The 19,291-nt window shown below is 58.5% G+C and overlaps 1 protein-coding gene across 3 annotated transcripts in view; it reads left to right on the forward strand.

Annotated features, from left to right (window-relative positions):
• Positions 1-975: 975 nt before the first annotated feature.
• Positions 976-19,291, forward strand: part of MAP1S (microtubule associated protein 1S) — a 54,395-nt gene continuing 36,079 nt past the window's right edge. Inside the window, exons 1-8 of one of the 3 annotated variants that reach the window (XR_011234116.1) lie at positions 976-1,090; positions 2,269-2,370; positions 3,726-3,808; positions 4,822-4,962; positions 5,626-7,963; positions 12,199-12,434; positions 13,306-13,628; positions 14,447-17,158. Coding sequence is in view for 1 of the 3 variants with exons in the window: in XM_069476403.1 (XP_069332504.1) it covers positions 988-1,090; positions 2,269-2,370; positions 3,726-3,808; positions 4,822-4,962; positions 5,626-7,963; positions 12,199-12,434; positions 13,306-13,461 (3,159 nt within the window). In the remaining 2 variants the exon portion in view is untranslated. Of the gene's footprint in view, positions 1,091-2,268; positions 2,371-3,725; positions 3,809-4,821; positions 4,963-5,625; positions 7,964-12,198; positions 12,435-13,305; positions 17,159-19,291 lie in introns of those variants that run through there. The other 2 variants (XR_011234115.1, XM_069476403.1) reach the window with 2 other exon arrangements.

The raw sequence follows: 19,291 nt of genomic DNA on the forward strand, positions 1-19,291 counted from the left end.
ACCTCAAACTCCTGAGCTCAAGCGATCCTCCTGTCTCAGCCTCCCGAGTAGCTGGGACTACAGGCATGCGCCACTATGCCCGGCTAATTTTTTTTCTATATATATTTTTTAGCTGTCCATATAATTTCTTTCTACTTTTAGTAGAGGTGGGGTCTCGCTCTTGCTCAGGCTGGTCTCGAACTCCTGAGCTCAAACGATCCGCCCACCTCGGCCTCCCAGAGTGCTAGGATTACAGGCGTGAGCCACCACGCCCGGCCCAAAAAGCCTCTTTACTTATTATCCCTTTCAAGTCTGCTTGTCTTAAAAATCTTACACTCTGAAATAACCCTAATAACGGTGCCTGCCTCATAGCTTTGTGCACGTATTCAATGAGCTAATGGAGTAAAATGCCGGGTATACAATAGGTGCAGGATAAGTGTGTTATCCTGCTCCAGAATGAGCACTTCCTGTGTGTCCCAAACACACATGTACTTTCTCACCTCTAAAACTCTGCACGTGCTGTAACTTCTGCCTCAAGTGCTCTGGCCTGAAGACCACCCACATCTGGCAAACTCCTACACATCCTTCAAAGCCCTACCTTCAGGATACATTTCTTTTCTCTGTTCAAGCCCTGACCTGGAGAGCTGGGACCAGCCATCTGCTCCTGGGTTCGACTGGGCTCACTGCCACGTGATGTGAGTTCCCCCAGAGCCTGAAGTCTCACTGACACGTGACAGGCACGCGGTCAAAGCTTGCTGAATGCATGAATGAATGAATGGATGGATGGTCATTTGCGGGGGGGGGGGGGGGGGGACGAAGTGGAGACCCGGCCACCCACCAACCGCTTTGGCGCCCCCACCCCCTGCTACCCACGACCTCAAAGGGCTTGGAGGGGGCCCCACAAAGGGGCGAGGAGGGGCTTCCGGGCGGGGTCTCCAGCACTTCCGGTACGGCCCCTTTAAGGGGCGGGGCCCGGGGCCGGGCCTTCTCGGGCAGGGCGGCGCAAAGATGGCGGCGGAGCCGGAGCCGCCGAGCTCGCTGCTGCTTGTGGTGGGCGGCGAGTGCGGGTGCCCCGGGCTCCTCGCCTACGTCCTGGAGGAGCTCGAACGAGGTCGGGCCGGCCCGGCGGCGCGGGAGCCCGGGAGGCCGCGCGTCTCGGCCTGGGGTCGGGGCGTGGGGCGGAGGGGCCCGGGATCCGGGGCGTCGGCGGCCGGGGCTCGGCTGGGCTCACGGCGCCGGCAAAGGCGGGATGGCGCCCGTGGAGGAAGCGGCATCGGGCCTGGACTGGGCTGTCCCATCCCAGCTCCGGGTGCAGACGCCGGAGGGGACACGGGCCTGGGCTTTGGATCGGCTTCCCGCCTGACAGGCCCGCCCGCGGGGGAGGGGAGCGTCGCCTTGGATCCCCAGGTCTTAGCGGCCTGGACGGCCTGGGGAGAGGAGCAGATGTGGGGGAGGTCGGGCCTGGAGCCCCGGGGCCCGCTTTTTGTTGCTGCACGAGGACCTGCTAATTGGGGTGTAGGCGGGTGCAGCCTGCCCGGGGGATTTGGCACCGAGGGAGGTGAGTCATGGGTGCACCTGTAAGGTTCACCTGTAGCCGCTTGGCACGGTGGGACTGGCAGGCGTGGTACAGCCCTGGGTCTGGAAGAGGGTTATTCCGCATCCCGTGGGACGTTGTATGTACTATGGCACAGCAGCACCTATCTCTGTCCTTGTGCTTGGGGAATGTTCCCTGAGCACCCGCTGTGCACTGGGCCTTCCTCCGCTCACAGGCCTCATGGTCTGGTCGGGGGATGGGCCCAAAGTGGAGGAGGAGACGGAACAGGTTTTACACTTACATAGTGTTAGGATGCAAAGAGCTGAGAGGACAGCTGGTCTTAGCACCTGAAGGGTGGGGACACAGAGGGAAGGGCGTCTGGGCAGAGGGAGCAGGTGGGGAGGTAGGGGGCCAGGCCTCCAGGCAGTGGGAACAGCTGATGCAAAGGCAGAGCGTGGACACGTGCCCTGCAGGACATAGGAGCAGTGACGGGGGGAGATAGGTGGGAGAGGTGGGGACTCTGTTGCTGATGTCCTGAGTTTGGTCTGTAAAATGCTTACATGTGCTGTGGGTTCCTTGAACCAGCTGCGGCAAGACCTGTGGGTGTTGGGTTGCTGGGTGGTGAGTCTCCAGGCTGCAGCCCGTGAGAACAGGTGGGAGGGAGCTGGGGTGGGCCCCGCCCACCTGGTGCTAGTTATTGAAATATTTTGGTACCTGGGGGGGGGGGGCCCAGCTGAACTCCCCCCTCCCACCAGGTGTCCGGTCCTGGGATGTTGATCCTGGTGTCTGCAGCCTCGATGAACAGCTCAAGGTCTTTGTGTCCCGACACTCGGCCACCTTCTCCAGCATCGTGAAAGGTGAGGCTGGCGTCCCCGTGTGCCCTGGCTGCTTCCCTTCTGTGTGTTCATTGGGCAGGTGCTTGCAAAGTGCCAGCTGTGTGTCAGGCATTGGGGGGTATTATTACTACAGTAATAATACAGCCAGGACCTTCTGAGTGCTGAACAGGAGCAAGCCCTGATCCAGTGATAACTCCTTTGGTCCTCCACAGCCCACGGGCAGGAACTAGTGTTTTTGTCCCCGATTTACAGGTGAGGAGACCTTGGTGTCGAAGGGGCGGGAAGTCCTCCGAGGAGGTGGCTTTCTGGACGAGAAACTGCTGGGGTGGGAGTATCAGGTGGCGGGAAGGGCCCCAGCAGTGAGACAGAACATCTGGAAGGTGGGGTGGGGGGTCACTGAGCCGGCCCGGAGGATGGCACGTGGGCCCCTTGTAGGCGGGGACCTAATCTGGTTCACGGCTCTGACCCCTGCACATGGTGGGTACACAGTAGGCGCTCAGTAGGTGGAGAACTGAGAAGGAATGAGATCAAGAAGGGCCCCACTCTGCGAGAAGCTCCCTGGGGATCCTGGGGTGACCCAGAGTGGACAGGGGCACTTGGTGAGCAGGGCTCGCGTGTTGCCCGCACCTCTCCCCGCTCTGGCCTGCTGGTTGAGTCACCTCCTAGCTGCTACTGGAGGGGAGGGGAAGGAAGTGTCCGTCCTCATTGTCCCGGCAGGTCCTGGTGGCTTCCGGACCTCTCTTGGGGCAGAGAGGCGGGCTGAAAATACTATCTGCTCTGTGTGGCCTCTGCAGCCACTTTCCCTCTCCGCCTTGGTTTCCCCACCCGAATGGGGCAATATCTGTGTGATAAGAAGCATGACAAACACGACAAAGGTTGGCCAGCGCTAGGGGGTCATCGCCTCTCCAGCCACAGGGGCCGGGGCTTCGTGTTTAAGACACATCTGGGTTCTGGGAGACGGAGCTGGGTCAGGGTTCCAAAAGCAACCGGCCGCACCCTGCCCCACCCTGTCCAGCCTCTCGGCCTTTGCCCAGGTTGTCTCTTCTTCGAGGTGTGCCCTCATTGACACCCCTCCCATCCCACCCCCGGCCCCGGGGCTTCTTGCCTATAAGATGCGGGTGACAATGGCATCCGCCATTGGGCTGCCAGCTGCCGGTGAAGCCCGGCTCACGGTGGGGGCCTCTTGTTACTTGCATTTCCAGTGTGTCCTTGCCTCTTCCCGACCTGCAGCTCTGCCGTGCGTCTGTTAGCGCCCATATGGCCCGTGGGTGGGTTCCCAGAGGGGTTTGTGTTACCTGTGGGTCACGCGGGGAGGCAGGATTTGGCTCCAGGGCAGCCTGACCCCACGTGGGTGGCCTGGTCCGATTCCCCCACAGGCCAGCGGAGCCTGCATCACCGCGGAGACACCGTGGAGACCCTGGTCCTCCTGAACCCGTCAGACAAGTCCCTATGTGACGAGGTAGGGAACAACTGACGTCCTAGAGGGAGAGGCTGTGGGGACGAGTATCATCCCTGTCCTCATCTCATGTCCCCATCTTCATACCACCTAAAGTCCTCTCCTTGAGACCCCCAGCACCGAACCCAGGGGCGGAAAAGGCTGGCGTTGAGGGGGGAAGCACTCACAGCACGGGGCCCGGGATGGCACGGTTCTCTAGGTGGGAGGCAGGGCCCAACTGATGTTTGCGTCCTGTGAGTTCCCGCCAGCTAGGCCACAGTACTCGTGTGAGTTGACTTATTAATATTAATTGGCTCGTGGACATCTGTGTCCTTCTCTCAGTTATATATCAAAAAGATGCACGAGGCTGGGCATGGTGGCTCTCGCCTGTAATGCCAGCACTTTGGGAGGTGAGGCTGGAGGATGGCTTGAGCCCAGGAGTTTGAGTCCAGCCGGGGCAACATAGCAAGATCCTATCTCTGCAAAAAAACAAAAAATTAGCCAGATGCGGTGGTGTGCACCTATAGTCCTAGCTACTCGGGAGGCCGAGCCAGGAGTTTGAGGCTGCAGTGAGCTCTGATGATGCCGCTGCACTCCAGCCTGGGCAGCAGAGCCAGAGACCCTTGTCTCCAAAAAGAAAAAGCATTGGGACATCCCACTAGGGACCCTCTTACAGGTTGATTCCTGTGATCAGAAACATTCCCTTGTGCTCTCTCAAGGAGCTCTCTGTCTGTAAGAGACAGAGCTGGACACAGATATCCGCAGCTGGGCTGGAGGGAGAGGCGGGCTTGAAAGAGCCTGGGAGGGGTGAGGAGGGGGTATCAGAGCTGGGCATGAGCCCATGGAGATGCCACAGGGGTTGGCGGGGTGGGGCGCAGTGGGGCTGGCATAGGCAGCCTTTCCTAGCTAGTTGAGCACTGGGCTGGCTGTGGGGTAGGGACAGAAGGTGGGTGGTCTGGGGCTGGGGGTACCCCAAAGGGGACTGCTAGATACATCGCTGCACAGAACGGGCCCTTTAATGCTTGCCCCGCCCCCAGCTTCGGAACCTTCTGTTGGACCCCGCCCCTCATAAGCTGCTGGTGCTGGCTGGGCCCTGCCTGGAAGAGACAGGGGAGCTGCTGCTGCAGACAGGGGGCTTCTCACCCCACCACTTCCTCCAGGTCCTGGGGGACAGAGAGGTGAGCCGCCCCCCTGCCGTCCTCCCCTCCTCCTGCTCTGGATCCCAGCTTGTCCCCATCAGGCTATGCAGCCCCGGTGCCCTGCTGTCCTCCCTGACCCCGTCTCCTCCTCCTCTGCAGGATGGCAGTGGTGACACACGTGCCTCCTGGCTGTCAGGGATCAGTCCCGTCGTCCTCGACAGGGCATGGTGTGAGTGGGGCCTGTGGGTCAGCCCATGTCCCAGAGGCCTGATGTGGTGCCCCAGATTCCAGGTCCCAGCTGGGATGGATCCAAGTGGGTCCTTCCTGGAGCCCTCAGTCTGGGTGGGGAAAATGGGCCAAAATCCCTGGCCGATCACATTTTCACGTCATAGTGCAGTAGGCAGAGGGGGCCGTGGAAGGTCTCCTTGGAGGGAGCTGTGCCCCAGAAGGCAAGAACAGCCAGTGCAAAGGTCCTGGGGCAGGGAGGTATTTGAGGGGGAGGGAAAGGGAGGCAGGAGATAGGCCAGACCATGGGGCCTCGGGGGTGGCCGGGGGAGGCTGGGTATTGCCAGAGTGTGGTGAGGAGCAGGCAGGGGCCCTTCCAGGTCCAGGAGGCAGAAGAGATGTCCTCACCCGGTTTTCCCAAGGGGCTGGGTGTTGCCTGGCTCTGGGTGGCCCCTCACCACTCCCTCCCACCCGCAGATCCAGAACATCCTAGCCTCCAGGCCCCCGCCGGCACGCCTGCCCGCACTCACCATCACCTGCCCGACCTTCGGAGACTGGGCCCAGCTGGCGCCTGACCTGCCCGGCCTGCAGGGCGCGCTGCGGCTGCAGCTGCGGCTGAACCCGCCGGCACAGCTGCCGGCCTCTGAGGGCCTGCGCGAGTTCCTGGAGTACGTGGCGGAGTCTCTGGAGCCGCCGTCCCCCTTCGAGCTGCTGGAGCCTCCGTCCTCGGGGGGCTTCCTCCGGCTGGCCCAGCCGTGCTGCTACATCTTCCCCGGGGGCCTCGGGGACGCCGCCTTCTTCGCCGTCAATGGCTTCACGATGCTTGTCAACGGTGGCTCGAACCCCAAGTCCAGCTTCTGGAAGCTGGTGCGGCACCTGGACCGGGTGGATGCGGTTTTGGTGACCCACGCCGGCGCCGACAGCCTGCCCGGCCTCAACAGCTTACTGCGACGCAAGCTGGCAGAGCGCCAGGAGGTGGCGGCCGGCGGGGGCTCCTGGAACGACCGGCTGCGCAGGCTCATCTCCCCCAACCTGGGCGTCGTGTTCCTCAACGCCCGGGAGGCCGCCGTGCGCCTGGTGCGTGGCGAGGACGAGGCGGAGCTGGCGCTGAGCCTCCTGACCCAGCTGGGCATCGCACCCCTGTCTCTGAGCCGTGGCCCTCCGCCAGCCCAGCCCACCGTGCTCTTCCAGAAGATGGGCGTGGGCCGGCTGGACATGTACGTGCTGCACCCGCCGTCCGCCGGCGCTGAGCGCTCGCCGGCCTCCGTGTGCGCCCTGCTGGTGTGGCACCCCGCGGGGCCCACTGAGAAGGTGGTGCGCGTCCTGTTCCCGGGGTGCACGCCGCCGGCCCGCCTCCTGGACAGCCTGGTCCGCCTACAGCACTTGGGGTTCTTGCGCGAGCCCGTGGTGACGCCCCAGGACCTAGAGGGCCCGCGGCGAGCGGAGAGCAAAGAGAGCGTGGGCTCTCGAGACAGCTTAAAGAGAGAGGGCCGGGCCCCGGTCCCCGCCAGGCCGGGCCAGGACCGCCCCGGGGGCGCCCGCAAGGAGTCGGCACAGGCGGAGGCCCTGCGCAGGGCTGAGAAAGAAGCCAGGCCGTCCCGGGAGGTGAAGAAGAACCCCAAGCCCAGCGCGCCCCGGACCCAGCCTTTGGAGGCGCGCCGGGCAGCCTCTGCTGCCCCCAGCCTCAAGACGGCAGGCACCCAGGCGGCCCCCAAGCCCCGCAGGGCGGCCAGGTCGGGCGTACTACCTGTGGACAACGGGCCCCGTAGCCCCCCTGGCGTGCGCCGTGGAGAGGCCAGTCCCCCAACAGCCGCCACGACCTGCAGCTCCCCGGCCCCGCAGCTGGTGGCCACGCCCAGCCTGGAGCTGGGGCTGAACCCGGGCGGGGAGGAGAAGGCCATGGAGCTGCTACTGGCTGCCAGCGCCCCCCGGCCGCGCACACCCTCCCCTGAGACTCGCCGGAGCCCCGCCGAGGGCAGCGGACGGCTGTCCCTTAGTCCACTGCGGGCGGGAGAGGCCGGGCCCGACGCCTCGCCCACGGCGACCACGCCCACACTGACTACACCTTCGCTGCCCGCAGAGGTGGGCTCCCCGCACTCCACAGAGGTGGACGAGTCCCTGTCTGTGTCTTTTGAGCAAGTGCTGCCGCCACCTGCCTCCACGAGCGAGGCCGGGCTGAGCCTCCCTCTGCGCGGCCCCCGGGCCCGGCGCTCAGCCTCCCCGCACGATGTGGACCTGTGCCTGGTGTCGCCTTGTGAGTTTGAGCACCGCAAGTCCGTGCCTATGGCACTGGCAGCTGCGTCTCCCGGCAGCTCCAATGACAGCAGTGCCCGGTCACAGGAGCGGGCAGGTGGGCCAGGGGCCGAGGAGACCCCACCCACATCTGTCAGCGAGTCCCTGCCCACCCTGTCTGACTCGGACCCCCTGCCCGCTACCCCTGGTGCCGGGGACTCAGATGACAACACAGAGGGCTTCGGAGTTCCAGGCCACGACCCTCTGCCTGACCCCCTAAAGGTCCCCCCACCACTACCTGACCCGCCCGGCATCTGCATGGTGGACCCTGAGATGATGCCCCCCAAGCCCACCCGGCAGACAGAGAACCCTGGTTGCACACGGAAGCCCCTGGCCCGGCCCAGCTCAGGCACTGCGGCCCCCAAAGCTGCTCCAGTGGCTGCTGCCAAAACCAAGGGACTTGCCGGTGGGGACCGGGCCAGCCGACCGCTGAGTGCTCGGAGTGAGGCCAGTGACAAGGGAGGCCGAGCACCCCTGTCCAGAAAGCCCTCGGTCCCCAAGACTGCCACCCGAGGCTTGTCAGGTGAGTACCGGGAGCTGGGGCCCCGTGCTGGGTGACCAGCCATCGGAGTGCCCGTTCCTGCGTGCTGGTGTGACCTCAGCCATGCACGCCACCCTCTTGGGCGTTCAGTTTCTCCCGCAAAACGAGATTCCAGCCTCCCTGTTGAAGCACTTGCCGTCCCGAAGCTTCTGTGCGGCACCATCAGTGGAAACGAAGTGAGCCTGTCTGGCCCTGTGGGTTTTCGGGAAGCTGCAATAAGTAGAAAGAAACCGGTGACACTTTACTAGTATATTTTGTTTAACACATTGGCCCGGAGGCTGCTGCACGTGGCCATGCTCACAGCCAGGGCGTGTCGCAGCAGCGCAGAAGCAGCAAAGGGGAAAGGCACCAGGGTGAAGTCCAGAGGAAACCAGGCAGAAGCTTCTAGAATCCCCCTGGTGGGGCCACACAACACATGCTTAATTCCCCCAGCAATAAGCGTGACAACACACCTGCCTGGTGTGTGCAGACATGCTGGACTTTCTGGAAAGGGGAGGGCAGGTGGGGAGCAGAACCCCCCCCAACCCCCGCCGTGTTGCACAGTCGAGGCCTGTGAGCCCCTCTCCCCAGGCGGGGCTGGCCGGGGCCCTCCCGAGATCAAGTCCCCAGGGCCTGCAAGGGCCAGCCTTTTAGCAGGTGCTGCTGAGGAGAGAGGGTCTCTGGCCTGCTGTGCTTTTTCAGTTATTAAAAATTATACAGATTGCCATCTTAACCATTTTTAAGTGTACAGTTTAGTAGAATTAATTGTACCTTCATACTGTGGTACAACTGTCGACACCATCCATCCCCAGAACTCTCCTTGCCAAGCGGAAACTCTGTCCCCATTAAAACACTCACTCCCCGTTCCCCCTCCCCAGCCCCTGGCACCCGCTGTTCTAGTTTGTCTCTGTGAGTCCGATTACATTATATAACTCACAGAAGTGGGCTCACACAGCATCTGTCTTTCTGTCACTCGCTTATTTTGCATAGCATGATGTCCTCCAGGTTCATCCGTGTTGTAGCATGTTCAGGGACTTCATTCTTTTTTATGGTCGAGTGGATGGACCACATTTTGCTTATCCGTTCATCCACTGGTGGGCACTGAGGTTGCTTCCACATTTTAGCTATTTTGAATAATGCCATGAACACAGGTGTACAAATATCTCTTCAAGACTCTACATTAATTCTTTTGGGTATATGGGGGGAGCCTCCAGGCTGTTTCCCACACCGGCTACACCATTTTGCATTCTCACCAGCAATGCACAAGGCTTCCAGTTTCTCTACATCCTTGCCAACATCTGTTGTTTTCCTTTTGTTATCGATAGTAGTCATCCTAATGGGTGTGAAGTGATATCTCCTTGTGGTCTCAATTTGCATTTCCCTAATGATCAGTGATGTCCAGCATCTTTTTGTGTGCTTATTGGCCATTTGTATATCTTTCTTTGTAGAAATGTCTATTCAAATCCTTTGCCCATTTTTTGATTGGCTTGTTTATTTTTTTGTTGAGTTTTAGAAGTTTTAAAAATATATTCTGGATATCAACCCCATATCAAATATATGATTTGCAAATATTTTCTCCCATTCTGCGGGTTGTTATTTTTTTTTTGAGACAAGGTCTCTTTCTTTTGCCCAGGCTGGAGTGCAGTGGCATCATCATAGCTCACAGCAATCTCAAACTCCTGGGCTCAAGCGATCCTCCTGCCCCAGCCTCCTGAGTAGCTGGGACTATGGGCGCACGCCACCACACCTGGCTAGTTTTTTAAAAAAATTTTTTTTGTAGAAATAGTCTTGCTGTGTTGCTCAGGCTGGTCTTAAACTTCTGTGCTCAAGCAATCCTCCTGCTTCAGCCTCCCCAAGTACCATTATTATATGTGTGAGCCACTGTGCCTGGCCTGATTGTGTCCTTTGATGCACAAAAGTTTTACATTTTCATGAAGTCCATTTCATCTATTTTTTCTTTTGTTGCCTGTGCTTTTGGTGTCATACCCAAGAAATCATTGCCAAATCCAATGTTGGGAAGATTTTTGTCCTGTGTTTTCTTCCTAAGGGTTTTATAGTTTGAGCTTTTTATGTTTAGGTCTGTGGTTCATTTGGAGATAGTTTTTGTATATGGTGTGAGGTAGGGAGCCAACTTCATCCTTTTGCATGTGGAGATCCAGTTTTCCCAGCAGCATTTGTTGAAAAGACTGTCCTTTCCCCGTTGAATGGCCTTGGCACTCTTGTTAAAGATAATTTGACTGTTTGCAAGCATTTACTTCTGGGCTTTCCATTCCATTGGTCTGGTCCATGTGTCTATATGCCAGTACATGCTATCTTCGTTACCACAGCTGTGTAGTAAGTTTTGAAATCAGGATGTTTCAGGCCTCCAACTTTATTCCTCTATTTCACAGTCGTTTTGGCTCTTTGGGATCCTTTAAGATTCCAGGTGAATTTGAGGATTTTTTTTTTTCTATTTCTGCCAAAAAAAAAAAAAGTCATTGGCATTTTGATTGGGATTGCATTGAATTTGTAGATCACTCTGAGGATTGTTGACATCTTATTAAATAATAATAAGTCTTCTAATTCACGAACTAATTCTAATTCACGAATTTCTTTCAACAGTGTTTTGTAGTTTTCATTGTACAAGTCTTTTACTTTTTTCATTAACTCCTAATTGTTTAGACTTTTGTAAATGGAATTATTTTCTTAATTTCTTTTTCAGATTGCTCTATCAGTGCCTAGAAATTCAACTGCTTTTTGCATATTTTTTTATCTTGCCACTTTGCTGAATTCAGTTATTTCTAACAGTACTTATGATGTTTTTAGGTTTTATACATATGAGATCATATCATCTACAGAGAATTTTACTTTTTCCTTTCCAACTTGGACACCTTTTGGGTTTTCTGTGCAGTTGCTCTGGGTGGAATTCCCAGCACCCTGTGGAATAGAAGTGATGAAGGTGGGCGTCCATGTCTTGTTTCTTCCTGACCTTGGAACGCTTCCCGCCTGCCACCATTGAGTATGACGAGATCTGTGGGTTTTTCATATGTGGTTTTTATTATGTTGAGGTAGTTTTCTTCTATGCTTAGTTTGAGTGTTTTTGCCATGTTGGATTTTGTCAGCTGCTCTTTCTGCGTCAATCGAGATGATCACGTGTTTTTTTTCCCCTTTATTCTGTTAATGTGGTATGTTCCCTTGATTTTCCCTGTGTTGAGCCACCCTTGCGTTCCATGAATAAACCCCACTTGGTCATGGTGCGTGCTCATTTAATGTGCTGCCGAGTTGGGTGTGTGATTGCGTGTTGAAGGTTTTGACGTTATCGTCCAGAGAGGACACTGACCTGCCGTCCGCTCACAGCGGCTCTGTGCAGCTTTGGTGCCGGGCGATGCCGCCACACAGTGAGTTAGGAAGTGGTTGGAAAGTTTGAGGAAGCTCAGTTCTAGTTCTTGAAATGTTGGTAGAATTTCCCAGTGACGTCATGAGGTCCAGGGCATTCCTTGGTCCAGAGGTTTCCAGTCACGCATTCATTCTCCCTGATAATTATAGGGATGTTCAGATTTTTCTGTTTCTTCCTGATTTGGTCTCGGTAGCCTTTGCGTTTCCAGGAATTTGTGCGTTTCACCACGGTCACTGGGCGTGTCGGTGTGCGGTCCTTTGCGCTGCTCCCGCCTCCGAGCCGCCTCCGAGCCGAGCCGGGCGGCCGTGAGGGTCAGGCCGGGACAAGCCGCGCTCTGCCGTCAGTCGGTTATTAGCTCACTCGCCAGGGCTGGTGGCCTCGGCCCCTTCGGCCCTGAGGCTGCGGCTCGGACGAGGCCCAGGGAGCAGCTGCCTCGCCTCATTCAGCTGCCGCATCCTGGGTCCCTCTCCGAAGACTGTTCCTTTCACACCTGCCCCGGTCCCCCTGCTCCCTAGCACCCAGTGCCCAGGAGGGCTTGGCGAACACTCCCCTCCAGTCCTCGAGCAGACAGACGCTGCCGGAGGCTCCCCCATCCCCCCTGGCTCCCTGACTGCCCCTCCCTCCCCCTGCCACCGGGGGATGGCTCACCCCACCGCAGGCCCCTGGCACAGAGGGTCAGCCGGTGGTGTTTGCAGAGCGTGTAAGGATTCACTGCAGTAATGAGCCCACCAGGGAGGGCCTGGCAGCCGTGAAACAGTGAGATCAGGCCTCCTGCCAAAGAGGGTGCGGGCTGAACCGGGAGCCTCAGCCCGGGCCCTGGGTCCCAGGGCCCTGTCACTGACTCTGTCCCTCCTGCCCGCAGGGTCAGCTGGCAGCCGGCCAGGTGGGTCAGCTGCCCCGCCCGGCTCCCCCATCTACCTGGACCTGGCCTACCTGCCCGGCGGGAGCAGCGCCCGCCTGGTGGACAAGGAGTTCTTCCGGAGGGTGCGCGCGCTCTGCTACGTCATCAGCGGCCAGGACCGGCACAAGGAGGAGGGCATGCGGGCCATCCTGGACGCGCTGCTGGCCAGCAAGCAGCAGTGGGACCGCGACCTCCAGGTACGTGCCACCCTGTGCCCAAGACAGTAAACCCCGTCTGCCTAGGCAGGGTGAGCTGTGCTTGACCCACATGGCCCTCCCAGGCCGGCAGGGCTCAGAGAGAGGAAGCTGCACATCCCCTGTGCCACACAGGGACGAGGGCGAACGCAGGAGTCCCGGCCAGCTCAGCCCTTAGGTGACCGTTTCTGTCGGGTCACCTTCCTCGTTGGCTGCGCAGGAAGCCGGGGGGAGGACCCAGGGCCGGGGCAATTTTATCCCCTCCCCGACACCCTGTCACTTAACCACCTCTGTTGTGCGGATCAGCCGGGATGCGGTAGGTGGGCTGTGCAGTGTCCACGCAGCTGAGAGCCCCACCCCTGAGGGCTGGGGTCACCCTAAAGGCCGCAGGAAGCCATCAGATTGACACTGAGCCTGGGAGGGTGAGGCGAGTTTGGGTAGGGGAGGGACTGTCACAGTGCGCGTCTGGGTGTGCAGCCCCGCGCTGGCGCAGCTGCTGGTCCTGCCCGGGAGGAGCAGCCCAGGCAGAGGGCACAGCCCAGGCAGAGGGCACAGCCCAGGCAGAGGGCACAGCCCAGGCAGAGGCGCAGGGCGGGAGCGAGGCGCGGGAGAGGGAAGAGGGGGTTGGCCTGGGGAGGGATTTGCGGAGGAGCGGCCTGGTCTCCTGTGTCGTGAGGGTCCCTGGAGTGCTGTGGGGAGGAAAAGCGACTTCAGGGGTGGCTGACCACCAACCGCAGACATCAGGGCAGAGCGAACAAGTTCAGAAAAGAGGCTGGAGGGGCCTTGAGTGCTGGGAAAGGAAGGAGAGTTGGGCTGGGCCAGGAGGGCGGAGGGCACGCCCCACTCACTGGTGGTCCGTCTGTCCTTCCTGCAGGTGACCCTGATTCCCACCTTTGACTCGGTGGCCATGCACAGGTGGTACGAGGAGACACGCGCCCGGCACCAGGCGCTGGGCATCACGGTGCTGGGCAGCAACAGCATGGTGTCCATGCAGGACGAAGCCTTCCCGGCCTGCAAGGTGGAGTTCTAGCCGTGCCCCCGGCACCGCCTCTGCCGCGACGCTCCCCACACCACGAGTAAACCCAGCCCTCTGCCTGGCTGTGGCCTCCATTCCGTCGGCCAACAGGAGACTCACCCTGCGGGCCCCAGTCCTCGGGGAGCAGCTTCTGTCCCGTGGACTCCCCAGTGACCCCATAGGTGAGGCTCGCTCTGGCCGCCTCGTGGCCCATGGGGAAACCTGGGCCCCTCAGGCCCTGGCGGGGGAAGGAGGAGCTTCTCAGAGTTAAGGACCGTGGCCTCCACCCCAGCGCAGCAACCACGAGGACCCACGTCACTGAAGGGAAGTAGCTGCCTGACCCCATCGCACAAGCCAGTTGGTGCCCAGGGTAGGGTTTGAATGCCGGTTGCTGTGCTCCAAAACCATAAAGCAAGATTACCCTTCTGTCTCCAGAGATGATTGATGTTCGTTCCAGGAAAGTCACACTGTACCGGGAGGTTTTTCTTTTCTTTTTTTTCTTGAAACAGAGTCTCACTCTGTTGCCCAGGCTGGAGTGCAGTGGCATTGTCATAGCTCACAGCAGCCTCAACCTCCTGGGCTCAAGCGATTCTCCTGCCTCAGCCTCCTGAGTAGCTGGGACTACAGTCATGTGCTGTCATGCCTGGCTAATTTTTTATTTTTTGTAGAGACAGGGGTCTCACAATGTTGTCCAGGCTGGTGTCAAACTCCTGGCCTCAAGTAATCCTCCCACCTCGGCTTCCTGGAGTGCTGGGGTTATAGGCGTGCGCCACTGTGCCCGGCCTGGAAGGTTCTATAGAGGAATCTGAAACCCAGAGATTACAAATCATCACTTCCTGAGGAACACGCTCCTTGACCTTCCTCTGCATGTACAGAAGCTTCGGATTTAGCGTTAGATGTGGTGTCCATGCTGGGTTGAATGGCAACCCCAGAACACATGTCCCAGTCCTAGCCCTGACACCTGTGAATGTGGTCTTATTTTAAAAAGGGGTCTCTGCAGGTATAATTAAGTGAAGGAGCTGAAGATGAGCTAATCCTGGATTATCCAGGGTGGCCCAGGATCCAATGACACGTGTCCCTGTGAAAGAAAAGGAGACCATCGAAGACGGAGGCAGAGATTGGAGTGATTTGGGCCCATGCCAGGGAACTGCTGGAGCCATCAGAAACTGGAAGGAGACAAGCGAGGACCCTCCCCTTGAGCCTCCTGAAGGGACCAACCCCGCCGACACCTTGAGTTTGGACTTCTGGTCTCCAGAACCGTGAGAAAATAGTGTCCCGCGGTTTTAAAGCACTGGTTTGTGGTCCTTTGTTACAGCAGCCACGGGTAACTAACACACCCTCCGTTGTGTGTCCCGAGCTGGCCAGCACACAGCCCTCTCCCTGGAAGCGGCGGTGTAAACCGCGTCTGCAGCTCTGTGAGACTTTGTGGTCCAGCCTTCTCCCTCGGCTGTGTCACTGGTGTCCCCGTCAGCTCGGGCCGCTGTAACAAAATCCCACGTGCTGGTGGCCTAAACGACTTGACATTTACTTATGTCGGTTCTAGAGGCTGGGAAGTCCAAGATCAAGCAGCTGGCCGACTTGGGTTCAGCTGAGGACTCTCCTGGCTTGCAGATGGCCACCTTCTTCTGTGTCTTCACGTGGCCGGAAGCGGGGCAGAGAGACAGGGCAAGGCGGTGCGGTGCGCAGGCTCCGCGGAGTCCCCACCGCCCCACCCTCGCGGCCTCGTCTCACTCTAAGCACCGCCCGAGGTCCCTGTCTGCAACTACGATCGCACCGCAGCTCGGGGCTTCACCACAGGAGTTTGGGGGGCACACAGCATTCAATCCATAACAGTTGGGGTTTAGAGTCTGAGGGCCGCTGGCCAGCGTGGAAACCCCCACAAATGATTAGTTACAGACACTCTGAGTGGGAGCCGGTCTCTGACCATCTTCGTGGGATCTTTGTGGGATGTTGGGTCTTAATGGCCACAGGACAGGCCATCGGGAAAGGTAGATGGGACAGGAGCTGTGCCCGTGCCCACCACCTCCTGCCGGACGCCTGAGCAGCTCAGCTCGTCACTGAGCTCAGCCGGCTGCCACCCCGCTCCACACCTTCCCAGCGAGAACTTACGGGGACAAGAGCCCCCGGAGACAGGGCTCTGCCTAGACCAGTTGACACAGCAGCACAAAGCCAGTCCTGCTCAGTCTCCTGTTGCCTGGGACATAGGTCATGACCCTTTCCCAGTTGTCACCAGGTAAGGAGGGACTTCCGGGGACATCCTTTCTATGTGAGGCCAACTCATCCCGATTTTTCATTTGGCTAAACCGTTAGGTGACATCTGCCTCTTTCTCATTAAGGTACAGTGTGTCACTCTGTTGCCCCAGGCAGAGTGCCCCAGGAGGCTTCATCGTAGCTCCCAGCAGCCTCAAACTCCTGGCCTCAAGTGATCCTCCGGCCTTGGCCTCCCCTGGGATTACAGGCGTGAGCCAGCGCGCCCGGCCTGTTGGCCCCTTTCCTGCAAGCCAGGAAGAGGGCCCTCACGGAGCCCGGCCTGCTGGCGCCTGGGCTCAAGCTCCAGCCTCCAAAAGCAGTGAAAATAAATTCTCTCGTTTAAGCCACCCAGTCTCAGACTTTGTTGTGGCAGCGGAGCTGGCCAATAGTTCTGTTTTGGGTGTAAATATAAGGACTGTCAAATCAGAGCTTTTAATTCACCAAGAAGAGAAAACAGTCCCAAACTTGTATGTACCTAATAACAGGGCCTCAAAACATATAAAGTTAAGAACCACTGCAGGGGATCATAAGTTTATCTTTGTTTTAGATCTGTCACTAGATTTTTCTGACACTGATGTAGCCTTATATTCCTAGAAAGAACCCCACTTTGTCTGATTTTACTTCCATCTCAATAAGCTGTGTGGTCTGGGCTTTAGCCCTCCGTGTTTGGTGACTATGATCCTACCCCTTGGGTTTCTGATGTTGCTGTGTACGTCACCGCTCTCACTCAGCAGCCCAGCGTGACAGCTTCCCCCACCTAGAACGTCACAGGTCCCGAGAGGGCAAGGAGACGCGGGAGTCAGGCACCGCCCGTAGAGGCTTCCCGGAAAAGTGACACACTTTCTGCTCTCATTTCATTGGCCAAATCAGGTCACATGACCCTAACCAGGAGCAGAAAGGTATTCCTCCCTTGTACCTAGAAGGAGAACCAGAAATAGTGGTGAAAACCACTAATGACCACTGACAACTGTCCCCAAGAGAGATCATCTTGTCCTGGGCAAGAGTTGGCAAACTTTCTGTAAAGAACCAAAGAGCGGCATTTTTTGGTATCACGTGCCATGCCACCGTCCCTGAGACCACAGAACTATGCTGGTGCAGCTGATTCGGTCCAGTATGCTGTAACTTGCATATGTCACTAATGCGCTGTAACAAAATGACGAGTGTCTCAGTGCAAGGGACCCCAGGCTGCGAGTCACATAACCGGAGCACGCCCGGGTGGACCACGCACGACAGTCATGGCCCCAGAGAAAGTCAGCACAGGGGAAACTACCCTGACCCAGAAAGAGGAGCAGGGACCGGATTAGGAAGCAAGGGGCGCCCTGTTTCGTTGCGGTCCGGACTTCAGAGCCAAGGCCCCGCGATCACTGCTTGCATGACCGGTCAGACCACACCTGGCTCCGTCCCCCCTCTCCCCGCTAGTTACCCTCTGCCTGTGAAACCTACCCCCAAACCCCGCTGGGGGAGATGTCACCTCTGTCTCCTTGCCCCTCAAAATAAATCTTTTTTCATTTCTCAAAAGTTGGTGTCGTGGTACTGGCTTCTGTGTGTGTCGGCCGGGTCCCATTGCTCCGTGACGGTGGCTGCATTCCAATAAAACTTTATAAAAAGAGGCAGTGGGCTCAGTTTGGGGTGGGCTGTCGTTTGCCAACCCCGGGTCCAGGACAGTGGCCTGACTCTTGCCCATTACAGGCTAGGAGAGTTTGGGAGCTGCGGGGCATGCCTCTGTCTCTGTCTCTCTCTTTGTCTCTTCCCTTCTCTCCCCCTCTCCCTCACCCCCTAAATCCCTCCTGCCAGCTGTCTGGCCCAGACTCTGCCCCCTTCTGCTGGAGCATGCGCTAAAAATATCCTGGCTGCTGTCAAAGCACCTGGGGACCCTGGAGCAGGTGGCAGGAGGCGGATGTGTGACCTTGGCTGGGGCTCCTCTGCAGCGGCCGCCTCCCTGATAGGAACCCTGAGCCACAGCCACCCAGATTTCTCCCATTTCTCAGTGTTGCTTCAGCACCCCCAGGTCCCGGCCCCAGGTCTTCATGGCGGCGTCCTCTCCCTGGAATGCCCTGGATGCTGCCCTCCAGGGAGGGCTGGACACACACAAGGAAGCAACAGCCGGCACCGTGGGTCGTGGTGAGGTGGCAGTGGCACCACCGCGAGGAATCAGAGGTGGCCCCCAGCACTGCCACCTGGGGGTGCAAGGAGTGAGCCTCCTTTGCGGAGGAGGACGGGCTCCTGGAGGAGGGTGGGGCAGAGGCAAAGGCCTGGTCTGCTCCCGGAATAGACCGGAATAGACGGGTGCTCTGCAGCTGCCTGGACACCCCGCTGAGCAGCTGGGACTAACCACCAAGGGCAGGGGGTGGGCTTTGGACATGGACTTGGGGGAAGTGTGTGGTGGGGAGGGGGCTGGGTCCTGGTGAGGCCTGGCCAGGGCACATTTCGGGGAAGATGTGGGAGGTGGTGACAGGGAACCCCACTGCTATGGCCCCTCCTCCAGGAAGCCCTCCTTGCTCCCTGCTGGTCCACTTCCTCAGCCCTTTCCCTGGCCCTTTCTGACCCACTCCCTTTAAAATGTCATCCTGCCCACGAGCACATCACCCTCTTTTATTCCCTTCTAGTTTGTAGCCCTGCCAGTCTCTCCTGTTTGTGTGATAACCCTTCCCCCTCACTGTGAGCTGGTGCGAGCCGCACTCATTCTGTTTTGGTGGTTGCTGGGTCCCCAATGGCAAGGACAAGGTCTAGCATCCACCTGTGCACTGCAGGTACTCAGGAAATGGTGACTGTGTCCCAGCTTGACAGCACTGCTGGGTGACCTTGGGAATATTACTTAACCTCTCTGGGCTTCTGCCGTCTCCAATCTCAGAAATAAGAAAGTTGGCCTGAATCTTGCGGGGTGGGGGTGGGTCCTTGTGCTGTATTGGTGGCAACTGAACCCTTGAGTTTCCTTCCGTGGCCTGTTCAGCCCCTGCCCTCCCCTCCCCCACAGCATCTTTTGGGATCCAAGGCCAGGGCAGGTGAGATCTTTGGCACCAGCACGCCTGGCTCAAGTCCTGACTCAGATTCATCTTCGCTGTGTGACCTCAGAGAGTAGCTTCCTGTCTCTGAGCCACAGTTTCTACAGCTTTAAAACAGGAATCATTCCCCCTTCCCACCTTGCCCCTGGCACAGGCTTGAGAGGGGAGTATATAGGGGCGCGTGACTGCAGTTGAGACCTCATCTGGCAGTGTGGGTGGTGCCAGGGGCCCCAGGGAGCTCCCAGGCTGGGAGAGGGCAGACGCCAACCGGACGTCCCAGTTCTCAGGGGCGAGCAGTGGGCTGGAAGGCAGGCCAGACAGGTTCTCGGGAGCCTGGGAAGGCAGATGGAGTGCTTCCCAGAGGAGGGGACCACATAGAAGCTAAGAGCTAAAGGTGAGGAGGTCACCAGTCAGATGTGGCGCTGGGAAGAGAGTGCTCCAGGTGGTGGTTGGACAGCAAGGGCAAAGGCCGTGAGGTAGACAGAGGTGAGGACAGGGACTTGGGCAGGGCCAGACCACACAGGCAGGTGGGCAGCTGGGAGGGGCTTGGGGTTTTTACCAAGGGTGCCTGGGCTCGCAGCTGGAGGAGGTGA

This window comes from Eulemur rufifrons, chromosome 2, assembly GCF_041146395.1.
Source record: "Eulemur rufifrons isolate Redbay chromosome 2, OSU_ERuf_1, whole genome shotgun sequence".
NCBI lineage: Eukaryota > Metazoa > Chordata > Mammalia > Primates > Lemuridae > Eulemur > Eulemur rufifrons.